Source organism: Rattus norvegicus, chromosome 11, assembly GCF_036323735.1.
Source record: "Rattus norvegicus strain BN/NHsdMcwi chromosome 11, GRCr8, whole genome shotgun sequence".
Taxonomy (NCBI): Eukaryota; Metazoa; Chordata; class Mammalia; order Rodentia; family Muridae; genus Rattus; species Rattus norvegicus.
In genome coordinates, this window is record NC_086029.1 from 81,875,512 (window position 1) to 81,900,022 (window position 24,511).

A 24,511-nucleotide genomic window follows, 5' to 3' on the forward strand; every position below is an offset into this window, starting at 1 on the left:
AGAGATGGCTCAGCTGTTAAGAGCACTGATTGCTCTCCCAGAGGTCCTGAGTTCAATTCTCAGCCACCACATGGTGGCTCACAACCATCTGTAATGGAATCCGATGCCCTCTTCTGGTGTGTCTGAAGACAGTAACAGTGTTCCCACATACATGAAATAAAAAAAAAAAAAACTTAAAAAAAAAAGGTAGGTTGCAAAGAATTTGTGCCTACATTGAACTCTACAGAACCCTGACGAATTAGCCTGTGAGGGCCCCACTGCCATGTTTCCTCAGTCGGGATGGATTAATCAACAGAAGCCCGTGGTACCAGGTTGCTGAGACAGCTCTCTCTATTCGACTGACTGTGATTCTCCTACCTCGGGTTCCTGAGGGCTGGGGTTATAAGCATGAACTGCCTACCATCCATGTTTTTTTTCCTCCTAGAATGAAGATCAAGCTAACAGCTTTGGTTTCCATGGAGACCTGCCTCTTTGGCTTGCACATGGTAGACTCCCTCTGGGTTCTCATGTGGCCTTTTCTTCTCAGGTAACAAGTGAGATCTGAGTCTCTCCTTCCCTTCTCTTCATCCTTTAACGATCTGGGGGGCTGGGAGGTTTCAGCGATTAAGAACGCAACCTACTCTCCCAGAGGTACTGCCGGACTGGCCCTGACCACCAACCACCCAGTAATGACACACAAACAATTATTATTTATTATGTAGCTCATTAGCTTAGGCTATTTCCCAACTAGTGCCAATTAATCCGTTTATTGTAATCTAAGGTCTGCCACGTGGCTCGCTATTTACCTCTGCTCAGTACTGGCCTCTGACTCTTTCCCAGAGTTCCTCTCTCTGCCCGGAAGTTCCGCCTTTCCTCTCCTGCTTTCCTATAGGTCGTGCAGCTCTTTATTAAACCAATCAGAAGGGGATGGAGAAGATGTTTACAAAACTCTGAAATGGGTGATGCTTCATAAAAGGAACAATACCAGAGTCAGGACTGTACGCGCACCTCCGCAGTACAGAAATCAGCATTGAAATCATAACAAAGATAACCTTTACACAGCGCACAAGAGATACCAACACAGAGGACCCAGATTTCAATTTCCAGCACCCACATGGTAACTCATGACCATCTGTAAGTATCTATTTCAAGGAACCTCACACCCTCTTCTGGGCTCTGTAGATACAATCAAGTATACAGGGAAAACATCCATATACACAAAATTAAACTAAAAAATTCGCATTTATTTGTGTATGGGGGTAGGAGTTGTGGGGGGGTGTGGGTCAGAGGGCAATTACAGTTCTGCAATATGGATTAAACCCCAGGACTTTGGTTTAGCGCAGGCACTTTTACCTAGTGAGCCATCTCATTGGTCTCTCTTTTGAACTGGCTTAGGGAAGGTCCCGGTTTTCCTAACCTCCCCCCCAACCCCCACACCCCTCACCCCTAGGAGCCCCATCTTGAATATAAATAAAGGGTTTTTCTCTTCTCCTGATGAAGGATACTTGTAAGATGTTTTATAGGTCAAAGGTTCCTTCTTTCCCTGCTGGGAGAGGAGCAGATGTAAAGGAACCTCTTCTGTGAGAAAGGACACTTGTCTGAGGTTTTAGAGATCAAAGTGTTCCTCCCTCCCTATTGGGAAAGGGGTCCTTATTATTTAAAACCCAGCCCTCAGCCTGCACCTGGTGAATGCGATTTCAGCCTTCAGACTTTAATAACCCTTGCATGCCGTGCTCTCTACCCAGCGTTCTGAGGCACTAGCCTGCTCTTAATCACTGGCTAATAAGGGACCCACCAAATCCTCTTCATGCTAATAAGCATGGTCATCTGTAGCTTTCTCCCAGAGTAGTTTCCTTCCTTCCTTCCTTCCTTCTCCAGTGTTGGAAACTGACCCAACACATCACTTATGCTGTACCAGTAAACTACTCAACTACTCTCTCAGTTTCCCAGAACTCCCTACCCACTGCCTCCCTTATGCCCTGAGTCTCTTTGTTGGAGACCGGGTCTCAGTGTTGTAGCCCAGGCTGGTCTAAAACTGACGATGCTCCCGGCTGTAGCTCTCAGATCACCAGCTCTTCATGTGAGGTTGCCAATCCTAATGGATCTGGATCTCACCTTTGTGACTGGTATATCTCTGATTACCGTGTAAGGGCCTGGCACCAGTAGTCATACTGGTGAGTAGGGTTTCAATCAGCCTATGATTGAGGAAACACAGGTCTATTAAAACAGTAAACTTCAATTTAGAAGTTAGGAGGTCAGTCAGGCAGTGGTGGCACATACCTCTAATCCCAGAATTTAGGAGGCAGAGGCAGGCAAATCTCTTGAGTTTGAGGCCAGCCTGGTCTATGAGCTAGTTCCAGGACAATGGACAGTCCAGGCTACACAAAGAAATCCTGTCTTTAAAAAAGACAAAAAGAGGGCTGGAAAGATGGCTCAGTAGTTAAGAGCACTGACTGATCTTCCAGAGGTCCTGAGTTCAGATCCCAGCAACCACATGGTGACTTAAAACTATCTGTAATGAGATTTGATGACCTCTTCTGGTGTGTCTGAAGACAGCTACAGTGTACTCACATATATAAATAAATATATATATCTTTAAAAAAATAGACAAAAAGAATAAACAACAACATAAAAGAAGTTGAGGGTCACCTCGCTGTGTGCTTGGGATTAGAAAGCTCGTTATTATCAGGGAGTCCCAACTTCTCTGTGTTAACATGTGGCCAACTTTTATGGGGTTTTTAAGAGGCTGAAGTGAGATCATTAATATACCAGCATTTCCTCTGTTGCTGTATCACCATTTCAAAGAACACGGCATGACTTTCGGATTCTTGTCATTCCTGCTATGAGCAAGGAAGCCCTGTCATCCTATAGGAAGGCCCAAGAGGGATTCACAACCTATTCTTGCAGAAAAGATTTGGGGGAGCTCACCCTGAGAGCTCCATTACCTAGCGCTTCTCACAGAAGCTGCAGAACAGGCTAAGGATGCTATTGACAAGATGGATGGCCACCAGGAGAAGCTGGAGGAGGCTGATACACAGGAGGACGGAGAAGAAGGCCACGTGCCAAACCACAGCCTTAGAGGGCTCCAGGCAGACGGAGGTCCAGAGCGAATGGTCATACAAATAATTCCTAGACCCAAGAACAAGGTCAGGGGTCAAGAATAAAGAAGAAAAGACAATTAGGGAACTCTAATAGAAAACCCAAGATCAGACTTCCCTGGTTCAAATCATGGGTCTGGGCTTACGAGTGACCATTACCTGTTGTGCAGATCTTTAAAGGGATAGCTGAATTTCCAAGCTTGTGTCTGATTGGAGGATGAAACGTCAAACATGCAAAAGGGACCATCTTTCAAGGCTACTCCGGAAGTGAGAAAGCAAATCATAGCCCCAAGCAGAGCCAGGCCACCTGACAATAGACCAACGAACACCTGCAGGAGAGGCAGAGACAGAGCTCACACAGAGCTGTGGTCCGGGGGGAGCTGGGGTGACATGGCCAAGTCTTCTCTGGAGGCCAGGCGTTCTCCTACCCTTATAACATGTCTACGCATGGCTGATGAGGTGTCTGTTACTGGATAGAGCCAGGATGAGATTGTTGAGAAAGGACAGACAGACAGACAGACAGACAGACAGACACACACACACACACACACACACACACACAGATCTGCATCTCCTCACTGCTCAGGGTCTTTGGCGGTTGATACCCTCTTGTTCATCTACTTCAGTGTCTCAGCTCTGAGCTAGCAAACTGTTTATTGCACATCCATTTTTCTCCCCTAGTGACAAGCTATCGGTTTTAAAGCTCCAAACTTCCCACTCTTGGTCTCTTTTCCAAATCAAGTACAAAAGGCAGGAAGGAAGCAGATAAGGAGTTGACTCCAATGTTACAGGACTCAAACTTGGTTAATCTGACAGAAGCCCAGCACCATGGTTCTCCCAGTGTAGCAAGGGCACATCACTTGGGAGCGCATGTTAAAGTGCAGACTCTCTCCACTCCATCCCTGATTTCCTGGGTCAGAAACGCAGGATGAGACTGAGCAAATTTGTTTTAGCAAATCCTTCAGAAAATTTGATGTTCATTCAAGATTAAAAGTCACTCATTCAGGCATAAGAGAACAGAGATCAGTGAATGAAGTGTGTGTTTATATTTAACGTTTTAGCATGGAACTCAGTCAGAGGACTTCCCATGTGTGTGTGTGGGCTGTGGAAATCAGCAGAAGAGAAGAGGGAATTTCAATTGAGCATTTGTCTCCATCAGATTGGCCCATAAGCATGAGTGCGTGGACTTTTCTTAACTGTTGACTGAGGCAGGAGGGCCCAGCCCACTGTGGTGGTGCCATCCATGGGCAGGTGGTCCTGGAGGTACTGACCGTTAGCCTGGAAGCAAGCCAATAAGCAGCTTTCCTCCATGGTCACTTCAGTTCCTGCCTCTAGGTTTCTGCCTTGAGTGCCTGCCCTGGCTTTCCTCAGTAGTGGATTGTAACCTACAGGTTATGAGATGAAATAAACCTTTTTCTTTTTGTTTCTTTGTTCATGGTGTTCACAGCAATAGAAGGCAAACTAGAACAAGATGTATGAATATATATACATACATACACATGTGTACACACACACTCTCACATATACATAGAATCCTCACTGATCATAACTATGTAGCTCAGGATGACCTTGAACTCCTGATCATCCTGTTTCCACCTTCCAAAAGTTGGTGTAAAGAGGTGTTGGTATTCTGTCTAAGCTCCACCCCCACAGTTGCCTGGAAACAGCCAGGTATGCTCCGCCCCACAGTTGCCTGGCAACAGCCAGCTGTGCCTGATTATAAAGGGGGCTGCTTGCCTCCTCCTCTCCCTCTTTGCTCTGCTCTGCTCTGCTCTGCTCTTCTCTTCTCTTCTCTTCTCTTCTCTTCTCTTCTCTTCTCTTCCCTATACCTTCTCTCCCCATCCCCCACTTCCCACCACGTGCTCATGGCCAGTCTTTCCTCTCCTCTCCTCTTCTTCTCTCATTAAACCTTTCCACATGGAACCACGTTGGCTTGGTGTGCTCTGTCTGGGCACAGGCCTTAAACCCCAACGTTGGTCCTAACAAGAGGGGTGAGCCACCACACTCAGCTCGAGATCTTTGAAAATAGAGTTAAAAGAATTAGATATAAACTGGATATAAATTAGATATCAATTGGTGGGTTGCTGGTTGGATTCTCTTTTTAACGATTTATAATTACTCAGTATGCAGTGCTCTCCCTGCATGTACCCCTGCAGGCCAGAAGAGGGCACCAGATCTTATTATGGATGGAGCCACCATGTGGTTGCTGGGAATTGAACTCAGGACCTTTGGAAGAAAAACCAGTACTCTTAACCTCTGAGCCATGTCTCCAGCCCCAGCTGGATTATTTATAACAGAAAGAAAAATCTCTAAGTGTGTGGGCACACACATAATCAGGTGTCCGTGTACGTCATACACGTGTGTGATTTGTTTGGTTGTGTGTTGGTTTTAGTGCTGAGATCCCACCCCAGTACCTCAGGCATATTAGGCAAAGGCTCTACCAGGGAGCTACACCCCAGCCCTCTAAGAAAATACTAAACTAGTCAAGCACCAGCAAAGTGTGTCACACCATAATGCCAGCACAGGGGAGACGAGGCAGGAGGATGACAAGTTCAAGGCTAGCTTCAGGCCACTTAGTGAAGACCTGTTTCAAGAACTCCCAAATAGGGATCGGAGAGGAGAAAGATGGTTCAGCCATTAAGAGAGCTTGCTTGCTCTTCCAGAAGATGAGTTTTATTCCCAGCACCCACATAACAGCTCACAACTATCTGGAACTCCAGTCCCAGAGGATCTGACAGCCTCTCCTGGCCTCCTCAGACACAAGGCGCACAAGTGGCACATGAATACACAAGCAGCCAAAACACCAGACACACATGAAAGCAGATGATTAAAAAAACAAAAAACCCTAAGTAAATATATAAGAAGTCAACCAGGAAACTTTCTATAAAAGATATACGATTACAGTATATTTAAATCCTACTCATACTACTCAGTATATCAGAGAAAATAGCAGTTTATCACATTTCTGTGGACATCTGTGATTCATTAGCCACTTCTTCCTTTGCCCTGAGCAATTCCCTTCTTACAGATGAGCTGGAAAAATAACACTACTTGTCAAGAGTTTAGAGTTGTTAAAGGGCACAGTTAGGAACTGACTTCGAGCCTGAAAACTAAAACTGCCCCTGGAGCCCTTTGCCTCTAGAGCAAAACATGTGGGAGTTGTGACAAAGGGGTGGGGCTGTTGCTTACCTGCAGGCAGGGTGCACTCTTGCTGAAGCGTCCGGTCAGGGAGATGAGAGTTGCCGCCAGGAGTACCTGGAGAACAGAGAAGTGTGTTACCAGGAGACCAGGTCGGGCCAGAGGGATGCCTCTGTGATTAAGAGCACTGATGTTCTTTCAGAGGACCCAGGCTTGGTTTCCAACACACACCGAGACTTATAGCCTATGACTGCAGTTCCAGGGAATCGAACACCCTCTTCTGGACTCTGAAATTTCCTGCACCCACGTGGTGCATATACATACATACATACATATATACATACATACACACATACACATATACATACATGCATATACATACATACACACATACACATATACACATATACATACATACGTACATCATATAAAAATAAATACATCTGAAAGAAAAGACTGGGTGATTTGCATTTCTCGGGCCACGCACAGCTGTTGCAATGGCCTTAGGGCCCAGGTTGCTGGTTTAGCCTGACTTGACTCTGAGGTGCTAACATTCATCTAGGCTTCCCGGATCCAAGCTAAAAATCCAGCAATCCATGACAAGTCCTCCTTTTCTTTTTTTTTTTTTCTTTTTTTTTTTTCTTTTTTTTATATTTATTTATTTAATGCATATTACAGATGGTTGTGAGCCCCTGTAGTTCCTGGGATTTGAACTCAGGACCTCTGGAAGGTCAGTCAGTGCTCTTAACCACTGAGCCATCTCTCCAGCCCCCTCCTTTTCTTTGGACTGTTTATGGCCCCAAACCAACTTGTTGGAATACCCAACACCACCTCCCAGCTCCATTCCTAAAGGAGGTTTTTGGAAATTCCTCCTCCCTGAACCCAAAACACATACCATGAGGCCTCCTCCCCAGAGCCCAGCACCCAGCATTGCATGCTTGCCAATGAGGCCCCTCATCAGGTAGGTCCCATCCCAGTTAGGAAAGAGGAGCGCAATGTTGGCACCAGCAGAGCACAGGGATGCGGTCCCCAGGCTCAGCCCCAGGAAGCGGGAACAGGTCCGTGAGCAGGCCACCACGCGGGGAAAGGACAGCATCCTGAAACAATGGGAGAGGGTCACGACCGGGCAGGGCAGGCATGACAGAGTGGAGATGGCTTCTGTGAACAGGCCATATCAAGGACAGTGGCAGAGGTTTTTAAACAGGCTGCCTTTCTACGGCTTCCCCAATATATACGACTTATATCCTCTGTCTTCTGCAGAGCTCTGACTACACACGTTTCCATAGTCCATCGTACTTCGTGTGTGCCCTATTAGAACCAGTAAGGTTATTTCTCTATTTTCTTTTAAAATTGTATTTTATTCATTTAGGAAAGAGAGAGAGAGAAAAAGGTGGGGGGCATTTGTGTGATATACCACAGATTTAGAAGCCAAAGGACAATATTTCTTTGTTTCTTGTTTGTTGCTTTTCTTTAATTTTTTGAGACAAGGGTTTAAATGTGTAGCCTAGGCTGTCCTGGAACTCCTCTGTAGACCAGGCTGACTTCGAACTCTCAGAGATATGCCTCTACCTCCCAGTACTGGGATTAAAGGTATATGCTCCTACCACCCTGCTCAACTTTCTTTGAAGAAAAATTATTTCTCTTATGTATATAAATGTTTTGTCTGCCTGTACATCTATTTTTATACCAGATAGGTCATCTGATCCCCTGAGACTACAGTTACAGATTGTTGTGAGTCACTATATGGATGCTAGGAACTAATCCTCTGGAAGAGCAGCTAGGCCTCTTAACCACTGACCCATCTCTCCTGCCCACAAAGGACAGTTTTTAAGAGTCTGTTCTCTCCTTCCATCATGTGGGTCCCAGAGGTTGAACTCAACTCGTCAGGCTTGGTGGCAAGAACCTGCTGGATCATCTCAACAGCCCAGTGATTGTTTCCATCCAGTAAAGCTTTGAAAAGCGTCAATCAAGATGCCCGTTTTCCATGCTTCTTGTCAATAGAAGTATTTCAATGTTGTTGTTTGTGTTCTTTGATTTGTTTTTGAGACAGGGTCTCACTATGTAACCTTGGCTGGTCACTCATGTAGAATAAGTTGGCCTCAAACTCAAAGCGATCTGTCTGTCTCCCAAGTGCTGGGATCCAAGGCATGTGCCACCATACCTGGCTGTCAGCAGTGTTCTTTTTTTTTTTTTTTTTTTTTTTTTTTTGCTTCTTTTTTTCGGAGCTGGGGACCGAACCCAGGGCCTTGCGCTTCCTAGGCAAGCGCTCTATCACTGAGCTAAATCCCCAACCCCAAGCGGTGTTCTTTGTTGCTTCTCCAGTGTGTAAGAAAAAAAAGAGCCGGGGTTGGGGATTTAGCTCAGTGGTAGAGCGCTTGCCTAGGAAGCGCAAGGCCCTGGGTTCGGTCCCCAGCTCCGAAAAAAAAGAACCAAAAAAAAAAAAAAAAAAAAAAAAAAGAAAAAAGAAAAAAGAAAAAGAAAAAAAAGAGCCATCGACAGGAAGTAACATTACTCAAAGATAATCTTGTTATATATGTAGAAAATCCTAAGCAATCAACTAAAAATTGCTTGAACCAATAGGTGAATTTAGCAAAGGATATAGAACAAAATATTAATATGGTATTCCATCCTATATACAGGCAAGGTGGAATGTTTACTTAAGATATCTATAGGGCTGGAGAGGTGGCTCAGCAGTTAAGAGCACTGACTGCTCTTCCAGAGGTCCGGTGTTCAATTCTCAGCCACCACATGGTGGCTCACAACCATCTGTAATGAGATCTGATGCCCTCTTCTGGTGTGTCTGAGGACAGCTACAATGTACTCATATATAATAAATAAATAAATCTTTAAAAAAAGATATCTATAATAGCACAAACCAAAAATATTCATGGATATCTTTAACAATGGGTACTGGGTGTGTGTGCTGAGAATTCCATTGTGGGGGAAAAGGAAACCATGAATGACCAAAGCCAGCATGGTGGTGCGTACCTGTAGTCCAACATGGGAAGGCAAGGCAGAAGGAAGATCATATGAGCCCAGGAGTTTAATGCTAACCTGGGAGTGGGGAGGGAGGGGAGGGATGAAGGGACAGACAGACAGACCAATTGACTCTATACCCCCTGCAATTGTTAGAGGTTTGTTTTATTTGAGACAAAGTCTCACTGTGTAGCCTGGTTGAACTGGGCCTCACTATGTAAACCAACCTGGCCTCAAACTCCCAGAGATCAGCTTGCCTCTGCCTTGGGAGTGCATCACCAATTATACCCAGCTTGTTAGCATTTTTTTTTCTTTTTTCTTTTTTTCGGAGCTGGGGACCGAACCCAGGGCCTTGTGCTTGCTAGGCAAGCGCTCTACCACTGAGCTAAATCCCCAACCCCTTAGCATTTATAAATGTACATAAATTGTGAGTGAGGATGAGGAGCAATGGGAAGGGTCCTATGTTGCTGGTGAGAATGGAATGGTTAAACCATTCTGGGAAATAGTGTGGCCCTGTCTTGTGAGTAAATATTCAGTTACCAAATCAAGCAGTAATTCCACTGGTTTATGAAAATGCTTGCCCACATGAGCACTGATATTTGAATGTTCATAGTAGCTTTATTCATAATAGCTAAAATTAGACATATGAAGTAAAAAGAACATAAGTGTGGGGGGCTGCCTGGGCTACATGATAAGTTTCAGAACAGCCCAAGAGTACCAAGAGAGGCCCTGTCTTAAAAACAACACACAAATAAATAAAAAAAGACCTCAAACCAAAAATCTTTAGCCTCTTTTCTACTTGTGTAAGCTATAGTTTATGGTAAGAAGATGGTTGCCAGAAACAGCACTGAAGAGGCAGGCTCTCTCCTCAGCTGGTCTCCACTGCCCTTGGTGGCTTGTGAGTCCCCTTAGCCTATGTTCTCCCTGCTCCCCCCAGCCACCTACTTCCCGCTGCAATTTCCCTGTTGTATGTGGTGAGTGGCCTTTACCCAGCCCTTTCACACTGTCTGGGTCCTGCTAGTAGCTGTGGTGGGTGTGAAGGGCAGCCTTAACCTGAGACCTGGAGGGAAGGGAGTGGTGAGGAGTGAGGAAAAATGAAGCGCCCACCTCCTTGCTCCAGATTCTGCTTCAACCCTTGTCCAGCCACAGAGAGGAAAGGCCCTCTAGAAAAACATTCCTCCCTGCCATGCTGGAGGTTGTGGGGTTTCCCCTGGCTTGTACCGAGTCCCTCATCATCTTGTGACCTAGGCAGTCTTCCCTCCTTGCCATTTAAGGGCAGTGCTCCGCTTGTGACATTAACTTAACCCACTACCTCTCCGAAGACTGATTTTGTCAGGGCCCTGGAGGGGCTGACTGACGGGCTGACAGGTTACTGACCATCCAGGAATGTGTTTTGAATCAGGCCCAGGAATTGATGTGCTTATAAAAAAGATAAAGAGAGAAGGGATATGTTCTATGGAGGTGTGGTCAGGTATGGGGGAAGGGGTGCGTCCAAGGACCCATGTTGAGGTATCCACCCTGAGGGACCAGCCACACAACAATGATGGTATAGTATAGAAAAGAGTTTATTTAGGGCATGGGGAGGGAAGTTAGGAGGTTAATAGAGACAGAGAAAGGCAGGGGCGGGTAGGGAGGGAAGGAAGAGAAGTAGAGACAGGCCATGAGCAAGTGGAGAGACAGGGGGAGGGGAATGGGGAGAGAGTAAGAACAAGAAGGCAAAAGAGGAGCAAGAGAGAGAGAGGAGGGGCAAGCAGCCCCTTTTATAGTGAGTCCCTACTTGGCTGTTGCCATTTAACTGTGGGGGGAGCCTAGACAGAATGCTAACAGGAATGACTTCAGCACCTGCTCAAATCACACGACTGTTTCAAGACCCCCACCAAGTACCAAAACCAAACTCTCCTGTGTCATTTCCTCTCAGGAAAGTCAAAGGAAGGGCTGGAACATTAGTGAGCCCGAGCCAGGCATGGTGGCACACACCTATAATCCCAGATTTGGGAAAAAGAGTCAAGGAGATTAGGAGTTGAGTTTGAGGCCTACCATGGCTACAAGAGACCCTGCCTTAATGAACAAAGAAACAAGAAAAGATTCTCAGTTATACTAAACTTTAGATAATCAAAAAATGAATAACTCTTGAAGTCAGGCATGGTGGTGTGTGCCTTCTATCCCAGCACCACACACATGGGGTTGGAAACAAGAAATTTAGAGTTCAAGGCCAGCTACAATGTATAATTGAGGCCAGCCTAGGCTACATAAACCTAGGCAAAAAAAAAAAAAAAAAAAAAAAAAAAAAAAAAAAAAAAAGAAAAGAAAAAAAAGACAAAACAAAACCAAAACCAACCAACCAAACCCAGATGTAAATAAATAGAGGAAAAACTGCAAACCCAAGTGCAGTCTTTTGGGTGAGTGGAATTTAGAGACCACATAATCAAACACAACAGGCTCACAATGTCTTGGTGAGTGCCAGGCCAGAATTAGCTTGGCTAAGATATAAAGAAGTGGGGAAGGATGTTTTCATGTACTGTCCAGGAGAGCGAATGGAGCAAGAGTACTTTATTCCGGGGCCTGCTTCATAGACATACTAGGGTGGTCCTAGTGTATACACATGAGCATGCTCAGTTAAGTCATCTGAGCAAGCTCAAGTCATGTTGTTAACTAAAAGTGAAAAACAAAGTTTTTCAAGGGGGTGGTACATATATGTAGAAGCGATGGGCAGAAATGTCTCTGGGCATGCTCAGCTTGCCACATAAGATTTTAACTGAAAATGGAGGAAAAGGATACCTTGAAGGAGAACTAAGACAAGAGTCTGTCCCTGAGGGTGCTGGCCTTGCTTCGTCCCTAGGAACCCTTGGTTGGCCGGCCCTGAGAAGAGCAAGGGAGCTCTACTCCATCTAAAGAAAGGGGATGCTGTGACTTGGTTTGCCTTTCACTTCCTCTCCGGGGCTGCTCCTTTAGAAACCACTATACTCTGGGTTGGGGATTTAGCTCAGTAGTAGAGCGCTTGACTAGCAAGCACAAGGCCCTGGGTTCGGTCCTCAGCTCCAAAAAGAAAAAATAAATAAATAAAAAAGAAAATGCTTTAAAAAAAAAAAAAGAAGAAACCACTATATTCTGAGACAGTCTTCTGTTGCCGTAAAATTAAATAAATGCTGTCTTTCATCTTGCACTAGGTCTGGCACCTTGGTGCCCTAAGACATCTGTTAGATGTCTTCATCTCAGTCAGCAAAGCGTCTCACCCGCTCTGCTCCATCCCACATCACACTGCCGATGGCTACTCTCCAAGCTGGCAACAATCTCTCTACCCGCCTAATTCCCAAGGCAGGCTGCCACCATGCCAGACATACACATCCCAACTCCGTGGCAGCCCAGTGTCTCAAGCCACCACAAACTTTCTGGAATTCAATTAAAGAACCATATAAAAGAACACACAACACAATAACCTCTGATCCAATTGATAAGATATAATTGCCCACCTAGATGTACAAAGCCCTGTACACATCCATCCCTTAAGAACATCCATAACAACCTGTAAATGTGCAGAGAGGAATCTTAACATCAGCCTCCATGTTCTCTCTGCTGCTTCTCTCCTCTCTCCTTGCTCCAGTCTCCTCCTCCTCCTCTCTAAAATTTTTCTCCCACCCATCCTTCCTTCTCGTCCAATGACAGGCCTCGTTTTATCTTGTACCTGCCTTCATCTGCGTGATGACATCATCCTGCAGCCTTCCAAACATGTGAGTCAGATTAGCAGAGAGGTCGGTCCCCAGCTCCGAAAAAAAGAACCAAAAAAAAAAAAAAAAAGAAAAGAAAACTGATGTGCGGGCTGGGGATTTAGCTCAGTGGTAGAGCGCTTGCCTAGCAAGCGGTAGGCCCTGGGTTCGGTCCCCAGCTCCGGAAAAAAAAAAAAAAAAAAGAGGCAGGCGGGATTAGAAGGTCAAATTTGTATTTTTTTTTTTGTTTTTGTTTTTTTTTGTTTTTTTTGTTTTTTTTTTTTTTTTTTTTTTTGTTATTTGAGACAGGGTCTCTTGTAGCAGAGGCTGGCCTTGAATTTCTGATCTTTCTGCCTCTACCTCCCAAGTGCTAGGACCTCAGGCACACCATTATGATCCAAAGGTCAATTCTTCCCCCCCCCCCCCCCCCCGGAGCTGGGGACCGAACCCAGGGCCTTGCGCTTCCTAGGCAAGCGCTCTACCACTGAGCTAAATCCCCAACCCCCCCAAAGGTCAATTCTTAAAACTAGGCTGTAGAGGAGGTCCTTGTTCGAACCTGAGGTGCAGGCTGTGTGAAGCAATCATCAGCCACTGTCTGGATACAGGAGCACTTGCCCGGGAGGAGGAGCACAAATTCTGTGTCCACTTTCCCTATTTCCCATCTTCCCCTGCATCCCTCAGTGGATGTTAAGCAAACACCCAGTCAACTATACTACAGCCTAGGGAGAAAATGGTGGAAAAAAATACAGTCCCTTTCCCTGAGGACTATAAAGCTAGGGAAACAGGCAAAAAGCCAGGAGAATAAAGTCCAGTAAGGGCAGAAGCTCTCACAGGACTGCTTGACCCTTGCCTGTAGGACAAGGCCTCCTAGAAGGAGCACTGTCATGGCGAAACTTGACTATAAGGAGGCACTGGATGGGAAAGGTATTCTAGGCACAGACGGAGTTCACCACGACTGTCCACTGAGCAGCAGCCTCGAGTCCCAGTGGTTGAGCGGCAGGGCCAGGACTCTGCTTTGCAAGACTGGCACTCTTAACGGCTAAGCCCTGCTGCTGTAGGGTATATCATTTCAGTGGACCCGTTTATCTCCACTTACCTGTTTCTGATGGCAAGAATCAGGATGGAAGAATAGGAAAGTGAAGGAGATACTCTGATCAAAATGGGCCGTGGCTCTGGCAGCCCCAGGCAGGATTCCCACAGAGCGGGGCTTGCAGGGTCAGGAAGGTTCTGCTTATGTAGCTGTCACCCGGGCATACTTGTGTACTGGAGTGGGGGTGTGTGTCCACAGCTGCCCACGGGCCTCCACTGAAAAATCATTCTGTCAAGGCTAACCCTGTGCTTATGACCACTCTCTGCTCATTTTCATGTGACTCCAAGGAAGGAAACATGGACTCACAAGCTTAACGGTCTTAATGAATCACTGGATGCACCCAAGAACAATAACTCAGCCTCCTCTGCCACCAGCGCGCCCTTCCCACACAAGCTGTGCCATCCTGCTGTGTCATCCTTCCCTCTACAATCTAGGCTCCTCTGAGGGATCAAGCCTGAGCACAGCCCACCCTTTCTTCCTTCTCACCCAGCCTTCTCCCTCTCTTGTTCAAGCACAGCGCATCGTCCTGTAGTGTCCGTCACAACAAACACTATGCCCCACTGTGATGGCTCCGGACTGGCCTTAGGTAAGCTCCTATTCAAGGCCCCAGCAGCCAGATATAGAAACTCCCTGCAATCCTAAAAAGACAGAAGTGGAAACAGGAACCCCGTCTCAAAAGCAAGATAGAACAAAAGCAAAAGCAAACAGGTTAAAATCCGTCTGTGTCACATTAACGCAAAAATGACGACTACTATCCAAGAATTTCTGTTTATTTTTCCTAGAAGCCAGGTAAACGTTTCTCCTTAATTACCTTCCTTCTCCTACTTAGCAGAGATACTTATAAATGCAGAATGCACTCTATTTGGTCCTTGGTTGTCACCGCCAGTTTAAGAATTTATAGGAAACAAGCCAGGCAGAGGTGGCACACGCCCTTAATCTCAGCACTCAGGAGGCAGAGGCAGGAGGATCGCTTGAGTTTGAAGCTAGCCTGGTCTACAGATCAAGTTCCAGGACAGCCAGAGCTGAAACCCTGTCTCAAAAAAACAAAAAGAGGGGGGAAAAGAATTTATAGAAGGTAGAATTAAGTTCACAAATTCTGGAATTATTCTTATAATGTGTATAGGAATTTTATCCGTGTCTCCCCGGTACCAGCTGAGACCAGGGAGAGCGTCGGATCCCCTGAAATTGGAGTTACAGATGGTTGTGAGCCACCATGTGAATACCATGAATTAAACCCAGGTCCTTTGCTCTTAACCGCCTTCCCAGCCCCAACCAAAGACATTTTAGTCATTCAAATGATCCTGCAGAATGTTTTCTGGGAATTTCAGTTCACACAGCTGGTCCTAGAGCAGTGGTTCTTAACCTGCGGGTAGAGAGCCTTTGGGGTAGGATGACTGTTTGAGAGGGGTCGTCGCCTAAGATCATGAGAAAACAGATATTTGCACTATGATTCATAACAGCTGCAAAAGTACAGTTATGAAGTAGCCATGAAAATAATGTTATGGTTGGGGTCATTACTACACAAGGAACTGTATTAAAGGACTGCAGCGTTAGGAAGGTTGAGAACCACTGTCCTAGGGAGGGAAGGCTGTATCTGCATCTGATCTGTTCCTGATCTGAATACCCTGAACCCAGCATGCTAAGAATTCAAGAACTATTAGACTAGTGAGTTCACTCTTTTTTTTTTTTTTAAACGTTTTATTTTATATGAGTACACTGTCGCTGTCTTCAGACACACCAGAAGAGGGCATCAGATCTCATTACAGATGGTTGTGAGCCACCATGTGGTTGCTGGGATTTGAACTCAGGACCTCTGGAAGAGCAGTCAGTGCTCTTAACCTCTGAGCCATCTCTCCAGCCCCGTGAGTTCACTCTTATACCAGATAAAATAACGCGCATAATCTCTGTACAGAGTTTACTCCTGTTAACCAAACAAAATGAACCAAAAAGACTTGGGAAAACCCTCGTGTATCTTGAGTATGTGGATTGCAGGCACGCAGTAACTTTGGAGGCCAGAAAGGGCTTCAGAACCCATTTTTCTGTTAAAAATAATAAGCCCCTCACAAATTTTGAGGTTTAAATAAGACGTAAAATGTACCTTTTTAGTTTTTTTTTTCCTTCTATTCTTGGATTTCAGCCTAACAACAGGAATCTTATATGTGGTTTCTGTCACATCTTATATCTATACAACTAGTATAATTGGAATCCTAGTCACAGGTTATCAAGTCAGCTATTAGTATCTGTTTCCACCCCACAGGCTTACTTAATGGCTGACAATCTTGTATAGCTATTATTTATTTATTTTTAAGAATTATTTACTTATTTTATGGACACGAATACAGTGTAGCTGTCTTCAGACACACCAGAAGAGGGCATCTATTGCCATTACAGATGTGGTTGCTGAGAATTGAACTCAGGACCTCTGGAAGAGCAGTCGATGCTCTTAACTGCTGAGTCACCTCTCCAGCCCTGGGTATTATTTATTTTTCTTTGGTTTTACGAGACTGGGTTTCTCTGAGTAGCCTTGGCTGTCCTAGAACACTGCTCTGTAGACCAGACTGGCCTTGAATCCACAGAGATCCAGTTGCTTCTGCCTCCAGAGTGCTGGGATTAAAGGTTGAGTCCCTGCTCAGCTTGTATGAATATTATGAGAACATTACCTGTGGAATAAGGGAAAGGGCTTTAATTGCTTTAAAACATTAAGAGCAGAGCTTAGTGGGGAACTAGTAATGGCAGCTGGATCACTGCTTTAGGGTCAATTTGTGACAACTCAATGGTTAATCTTATGAACAACACAATAAATAAACTATATACATGCAGGCTGTCAAGATGGCTCAGTGGGCAAAGGCACTTACCTTCAAGAGTGAAGTTCTCTGGGACCCAAATGGTGTTAGTTGTCCTCTGACCTCCACCTAAGTGGTGACACTTAAACACACACACACACACACACACACACACACACACACACACACACACACAAGTAAATGTAACTTTAAAATTTTTTTTCTTTTCTTTTTTTCGGAGCTGGGGACTGAACCCAGGGTCTACCACTGAGCCAAATCCCCAACCCTTTTAAATTTTTTAAAAAAGATTTATTTCATGTATGTGAGTACACTGTAGCTGTCTTCAGACACACCAGAAGAGGGCATCAGATCCCATTACAGATGGTCGTGAGCCACCATGTGGTTGCTGGGAATTGAACTCAGGACCTCTGGAAGAGCAGTCAGTGCTCTTAACCGCTGAGCCATCTCTCCAGCCCAACTTTTAAATTTTTAAAAACAATCTCCATATATACTTGTAATAAACAGGTTTACAAAGACCAGCATCTGGTTGGTTTCCTCATCCTGCTCAGCATTTGAAAGCAACAGAGCACTGGGATGTATCCTTTCACAAACTTGCTGGCCTCACAATTTGGCTCTTCCAGCCCTCACAGTGCATTTGCAGGCAGGATCAAAGGAATATTGGAGGTTGGATTGTGAATAGGGCTGGGGTGGGAAAGTTAGTGCCACAGAAGGCTTCTTCTGGGTGGAGAGGCCTAGGGAAAAAAAAGACAGATGTTCCATTCTCAGGGCTACTCAGAGTTAGGCTCTGAGCCAGGAGAAGAGGAAGTTAAGAATGTGGAGGAAGGGAAAGGGGAAACAACAGGTCCAGCAGGCCAGCTGTTTTCTAGTCTTCTTCAGAATGACTAATCTTCCTCTACTGATAGCTGACAGAATAGAGCACATTCCTTTACTAGGAACAAAAAGGAAGTTTCAAGAAGTTGAGACACTATCAGTCACCTGGGAGGAAGTGTGGGTGTTTTATTTTACTTCCTTAGTATTACAAACTTGAGCCTATTCAGGCTAGGGTTCAATCCCAGTGCCCTGAAAATGCTTTTGGTTTTTAGTGACTGACTCCAGTAAACACTTGACTGGCCCTTTTTACTTGACCCCTGCAGCCTGAGAGGTAGTTAGATCTTGATTCCTGTACATTGTCCACTGGTTCCCCGACACCTCCCTGGGATCTCCTCTCTCACTAGCAGACCCTCTCTACAGGGTGATCCTAGACTTTGGCGCCCCCTAGGGGACCGGATCCCTCTCAGCACTGAGCTCCACCTTTGCCACTATTTCTCAGATCTGATTCCAGTTCCCCTCTCCTCGTAGCCTTTCTGGTGTCAGTTTCCTGTACTAGGGTTCCAGAGATCCTGAGTTCAATTTCCAGCAACTGCATGGTGGTCATCTTTAATGGGATCCGATGTCCTCTTGTGGTGTGTCTGAAAACAGTTACAATGTACTCATATAAATAAATAAAACAACAACAAGAACAAAAAAGAAGTTCATACACAGAGAATAAAATCGCTTTGTCAATCATGTCTGATGCACTCAACATGCCAGAAACTTGAATCATTCATGTTTTCTCATCATCCCAGATGAAACTGAAAGCTCCAGTTCCACCTCCCAGTGCTTCTAAACCACAGGATACTTATTCTCCAAGCCACCCTTCACTCGCCACATGCCACACAACCCCTTCAGAACCTCAACTTCTCTCTCCTTTTTTTTTTGCATAATAAATACTTTTGCATTTATTCTCTTGCTCTTAGATTACTTGGCCAGCCTTCAGATCAGGCCTCAGTAATAAATTGAATTCCCCAACATCCTATTTATGGCCCCCCAACCCCTGCCCTGCCTTTCCTGTACTGGGTGTTAGCATTCCTGTCTATGCAGATACCTGGCAACAACCAGGCTGGCCTGGTTTGCTAGAAAAGGGGCCATTTGTCCTCTTCTCAATCTGACTACTCTTCTATGATCCCTTTTTTCTTCTCTCCTTCCTTCTCTCTGTGTTCCCAGTGAGCCTCTTCTTTTTCCTTCTGTCTCCCTTCTCAACCCCCCCTCCCATGCCCTAAACTCTGTATCTGTCCTGTGGCTGATACCTCAGGGGGAAGGGATGCCTCAGCATGGGCCTCCAGAGGCACCCCCTTCCACCTCACCATACCTCGATCTACAAAACATATCCTTGGCTCCTTTTTAAAAAACCCAACACTAAGGACTGAGCCTTTAAAAAGGCAGACAGCACCCCACCAGTTTTTATTATCTCTATCCCATCAATATTCTAGTTAAAACTAAGCCCTCACAAGCTCATTTTCATATTGTAGTCAAATCTGTGGTTTTACCCATTTGTTGAGGACAGGGACTGTGTTAATTTACCATCTTCTCATTTTTTTTTCTCTGTTTATTTTTTGAGAGACAAGGTCTCATTCTGTAGCCTAGGGTGGCCTCCAACTCAAAGCAATCCTTCTGTTTCAGCCTTCTTCTTCTTCTTTTTTTTCTTTTCTTTTCTTTTTTTCAGAGCTGGGGACCGAACCCAGGGCCTTGCGCTTGCTAGCCAAGTGCTCTACCACTGAGCTAAATCTCCAGCCCCTCTGTTTCAGCCTTCTTTTTTTTTTTTTTTTTTTTTTTTTGGTTCTTTTTTTCGGAGCTGGGGACCGAACCCAGGGCCTTGCGCTTCCTAGGTAAGCGCTCTACCACTGAGCTAAATCCCCAGCCCCTTGTTTCAGCCTTCTGAATGCAGGGGTTATAGGTGTTTTGGAACAAGACAAGGGACACTAACAGTTCAAATAAAGGAAAAGCACAAACTGACCCTTGGTGAGTTAGGCAGCATCCAATTATTGATACAATAATCCAATGCCTATTGATACAACTTGACCATATCTCTTGGACTTTTTGCCCATTTAGCAGTATTTCCCCTCATTTGTTTAAGTGGAGACTTTTGGTTTGGTTTTTTTTTGTTGTTGTTTTTGTTTGTTTGTTTGTTTGTTTTTTTTCCGGAGCTGAGGACCAAACCCAGGGCCTCTACCACTGAGCCAAATCCCCAACCATATATATATATATATATATATATATATATATTACATAGCCCAGGCAGATCTACTTGCCATGTAGCTAAGGATGACCCCTCGGGCTGTTCTCTCTCCACCTACAAGTGATAGGATCACAAGGAGACACCTCTATGCCCATCTAGTAGACTTCTGGTCCTGCTATTAGTGGTCTCAAAGATAAATACTTCGTTGCTAAGCTTATAAATATATAGTTATGCTTTCAAGGCTTACAGCTAACCCAACGCTTTCATAACATTTTAGTCAAAATGTTCAATTGTTACTTAGGGAAAATATACTAGCAAACAACATCTGGCAAACACAAACTAACCTTTGTCAATAAAACCAAGTGTCTTGTTTATTGGTTTTTCTTTTAATTTTATTTATTTATTTGTTTGTTTGTTTATTTATTTATTTATATGAGCACACTGTAGCTGTCTTCAGACACACCAGAAGAGGGCATCAGATTCTACTATAGTTGGTTGTGAGCCACCATGTGGTTGCTGGGAATTGAACTCAGGACCTCTAAAAGGGCAGTCAGTGCTCTTAACCTCTGAGCCATCTCCCCAGCCCTGGTTTTTCTTTTTGAGACAGGGTCTATGTAGCTCTGGTAGTGCTGGAACTTGATCTAAGGATCAGGTCAGCTCTGAATTCACAAGAGTTCTGCCTGCCTCTGCCTCCCTAGTGTTGGAACTACCAACCATGTCTAGCTGTTTTTGGAGAGGGTTTCATGTAGCCCTGGTTAACCCTGAACTTGCAATGTAGCCAAGATTGGCCTTCAATAGCTGATCCTCCTGCCTTAAAGTGCTGGGAAACACGTTTCAAAGAAATAAAAAAAACCTCTTACTTTTGGAATTCGAATTACATGAAATTAAATACCCACTGGTGACAAAAAAAAATGGCTCAAAAAATAATACTGAAAAGTTTTTGTTTTTATTTCCAAGATCAAATATTACAACAGGACATTTACATGTATTTATAAAAAAAATGCAGCAGTTGAATTTATAGATCAGAGGTTTCCTTGAGTTTGGTCCCTCTCTCAGCACAGTGAGCTGACGTCTTCAAAAGACACTCCCCTCCCTCCCCCACCCTGCTGCCCCACCCACCCACCCCAATTCCAGTTGCAGTATTAATATAAAACAACTGGGCACAACACAGCGAGTATTCACAATTTGGTACAGCCCAAACCACGTGCCTATAGCCTATGTGTATCCATGGAAACAGCATGGGGAGGTGTCTAACACGCCCTAGGTTCAGAGCAGTGGAGTCCAGGGAGTCTCAGCCAGGAGTCAGAGCTCTCCTGTCTCTGTGTGTTCCTAGCACCTTTACAATCACTAGATACTGGAGGGTCTTTCGTGCATCTTGAACAAAAACTGCAGTGGATGGCATGATCTCCCCACCTTGCTTCTTTGTCTCAAAGCCTTCATTCCAATTTGGAAAAGTGTTGTAACAGTAAATGATCTCCTTGCACTGTGGGATTGATGCCCAGAAACCTGGAAACTCACATGCATACTAGAGGGCACTGGTCAGGAACACACCACAAGAATTAGCTGTCTACCACTGTCTGGGATTCAGCAACAAGCTGAACTATAGATTAAACGTAGAACCCGTTTTGTATTAAGAATTCAAATCTTAGTAAGACCACCACTTTGTCCAGGGCAAACTGAGCATATAAACAGCCCAGGAAATATCTAAACACTGTGTGTGTTAAGAACTTCTTGAAAAAACACTTGTAAAGCAAATACCCCCAATCAACTTCAATTATCTCAAGTAAGATACAAAATGAGGTTTGGAAACACACGAGACATGTTTAAAACACAAAAAGTGCCAGAATTGGACATCCCAGATGATTTTAAATGCATTGTTCAAACTGAACTCATAAAACATGCAAAAATGACAAATAACTCCTTAAGTTTACACAGAACAACACTTATTGGGAAGACAACGTTCTTAACAGTTAAGGAGAAGAAAAAAAAAAAAAACCCCACAAGACATCTAGATGCTTAGACTTTCTTAATAACCAACAAAAAAATTGTCTGGAAAAAAGAATTCCTAGGAGTAAAAAACTTGTGTGTAAAACATTCATGCCAAAACTTGGACAGAAGCCTCCCAAGTCTGCACATCACGTCAGCATCGGACAGCACTCGCTTCTGGCATCTGAAGCTAGGCTGCCGTACAGCTCGCCTGTCTGTTTCCCAGGTACTGTAAATAGTCTTTATGAACCGGAGGGGTAACCCTAGAAAATATGGCGCAAGTCTGCCAAAGGCAAGACAAACAGCTCCTACTACAGGCTTGTTACGCAGTAATGAAAAGTGGCGGTCCCAGCTACTTTCTCTAATTAGCTGGTCGGTCACATGGGGACTCGAGAGGCAGGCAGAGTGTCAGCACAGCTTAGAGCACATGATTCGTTTCATGAGCCTATTTGTATTTTGAGTCATATCATTTTGTATTTATTGATAGTTTTCATTGAGAATACACAGCAGCTTTGAGAAAAGCATTCCATAACCTCATCCTGGTGACACACACTGTACCATAGGTTACCTTGATGCAGGAAAGAAACAGGGAGGTAGCGAATGGTTCCCTGTTAGTTAAGATTCCCAGACGAGACTATGAGTATGAGTAAATATAAAGGATTTTAAGAAAGGGAAAATTTGATTTCAGGTCAGAACTTATTTAAAACAGTTCCCAATTTTTGATGACCAATAAAGGACTCTGACTATCCCAGTTAGATTAAAAAACCTCTTAAGATACCCTGGGGATCTAAACAGGGGTCCTGAGCTATACACCAGCCAGCCCATAGCTGCTTCTTTGGTGAAGACAGTTCATTAGGTAAGACCTATTATTCCAGTTTTGCTTGACTCTTCCCTCTTTCTCATTTGAAAACCTAAGTGACCTTAAAGGCATATAAAAATCTTAGTTGCTAGAAGTACCATTAGACAGTGTAAGTCTACTTATTGTTCACTGCCAAAGAATTAAGTGCAGAAATGTGACTTCCCATACTGTGATAGTTCTTAGGTAAAATACTAGCATTGGTATTCACAGCTCTAATACGTGAGAGCAAATCTTTAAAACAAATTTTTATTTTTACTGATTTTGTGTGTATGGCTGCTCTGCCTGCATGTATATATGTGTGCCACATGCATGTCTAGTGGTATAGAAGTCAAAATCTTCAGAGGTCAGAAGACAGCACCGGATTCCCTGGAGCTGAAGTTAGGGATGGTGGAGGCCCACTGTGTGGGGACTGAGAAGTAAACCAACACAGGCCCTCTGCAAGAACAGCAAGTACTCTTAACTGCTGAGCCATCTCTCCAGCCCCCATGTTTTCTGACTTCTTATAAAACATAAACAACATATAAACCAAACTTCCATATCTCACTATTTTCTTTCAGAGCAACGAAACATGTGTTCTTATAGACACTTATATGTGGCCTCATAATAGCTTTCATTGTAATTCTTCAAAAAGTAATGGTATTTAATTGGGACAGCAAACCATAGAGAATTCAAAACAGGAGAGGCAAAGAGAATTTTGAGTTAAGGTCTTGGTATGCAACTTCAGGTTGACATGGAACTAGCAATCCTCCTGCCTCAGCTTCGTGTGTGTGTGTGTGTGTGTTTATGTCTGGTGGTCTCAGCCTCAGAAGAGTTGCAATGCCTAGAACTGGAGTTATAGACAGTTGTAGGCTGCTGTGTGGTTGCTGGTACTCAAACCTAGGACTTCTGCAAGAACGAGTGCTCTTAACTACTAAGCTAAAAGCTATCTCTCAGCCCCACAAGCAAATTTTTCTAACTTCTTCACTATGCTTAATAAAGTAGGCAAAATTAATCAGGCTAAGCCAGGTCTAGTGGCTTGCTCCTCTAATCCCAGAAGAGCTCAAGGCCAACCTGGGTTGGAGTTCCAAGCCAGTCTGGGCTACTGAGTGTGCTTTAAACTAAGTACTGGTTCAGGAGCTGTGTTGTTAAAAAAACAAAATGTTTATGAAAACGGTGAGATTTAGGGTTGGGGATTTAGCTCAGTGGTAGAGCGCTTGCCTAGCAAGCGCAAGGCCCTGGGTTCGGTCCCCAGCTTCGAAAAAAAAAGAAAAAAAAAAGAAAATGGTGAGATTTAGTTAGGACAATTAAAAATCTTTAACCAAACAAACAAACCAACTACTTTGGAGGTTTATCACAGAGCCAGCCATCCTCTTGGAAGAATTATCCTTAGGCAAGAAATGAGTTGTAAAAATGAAGTTTGCCTGAAAATACTCTCTTCTATATTAATTTATAAAAACAAGAAATATTATACAAGCTTAGAAATATAATTTTAAAAACATAGCTAAGTGAATTGAAGACCATGACCAATTTTGGAGAAATTAGGAAAAGAATGAAGAAGAGACAGGCATGTGGCTCACTTTAACCCAAGGAGGACCCAGAGGTTCAAGGTCATGTTCAACTAACTACACGGTCACTTACGAGGACAGCCTGATCCAGGACAACCGGAATACATAAAGAAAACTTGTTCCAAGTGGGGAAAAAGAGGAGGAAGAAGAGGAGAGGTTAGCCTGAACTGTGTAAGAACATTTGAAAACAAACTAAAAGACACCCCCCACCCCCCAATGGACAAGAAGGATTAAACTGATGTTCTATTTCAGGGTTTCATCATATCCGATAATCTGGCCATCTGATTATTCATAAAGAG

The 24,511-nt window shown here is 44.3% G+C and overlaps 1 protein-coding gene across 4 annotated transcripts; it reads right to left on the reverse strand.

Annotated features, from left to right (window-relative positions):
* Positions 1 to 1,202: 1,202 nt before the first annotated feature.
* On the reverse strand, positions 1,203 to 24,092 carry Tm4sf19 (transmembrane 4 L six family member 19). Of its 4 annotated transcripts, none has more exons than XM_039088113.2 (5): positions 14,472 to 24,092; positions 7,111 to 7,312; positions 6,267 to 6,332; positions 3,237 to 3,406; positions 1,203 to 3,108 (listed from the first exon to the last, which is right to left on the reverse strand). In XM_039088113.2, the coding sequence occupies exons 2-5, from the start codon at positions 7,309 to 7,311 to the stop codon at positions 2,925 to 2,927; spliced, it is 621 nt and encodes a 206-aa protein (XP_038944041.1). In that variant the 5' UTR covers position 7,312; positions 14,472 to 24,092; the 3' UTR covers positions 1,203 to 2,924. The 4 variants fall into 4 exon arrangements, with proteins under 4 accessions (XP_038944041.1, XP_038944039.1, XP_038944043.2 ...); XM_039088111.2 differs by lacking the exon at positions 14,472 to 24,092 and adding an exon at positions 12,715 to 12,806; NM_001105873.1 differs by lacking the exon at positions 14,472 to 24,092 and adding an exon at positions 13,992 to 14,135 and having other exon boundaries at positions 2,925 to 3,108.
* Between the last annotated feature and the right edge of the window lie 419 nt (positions 24,093 to 24,511).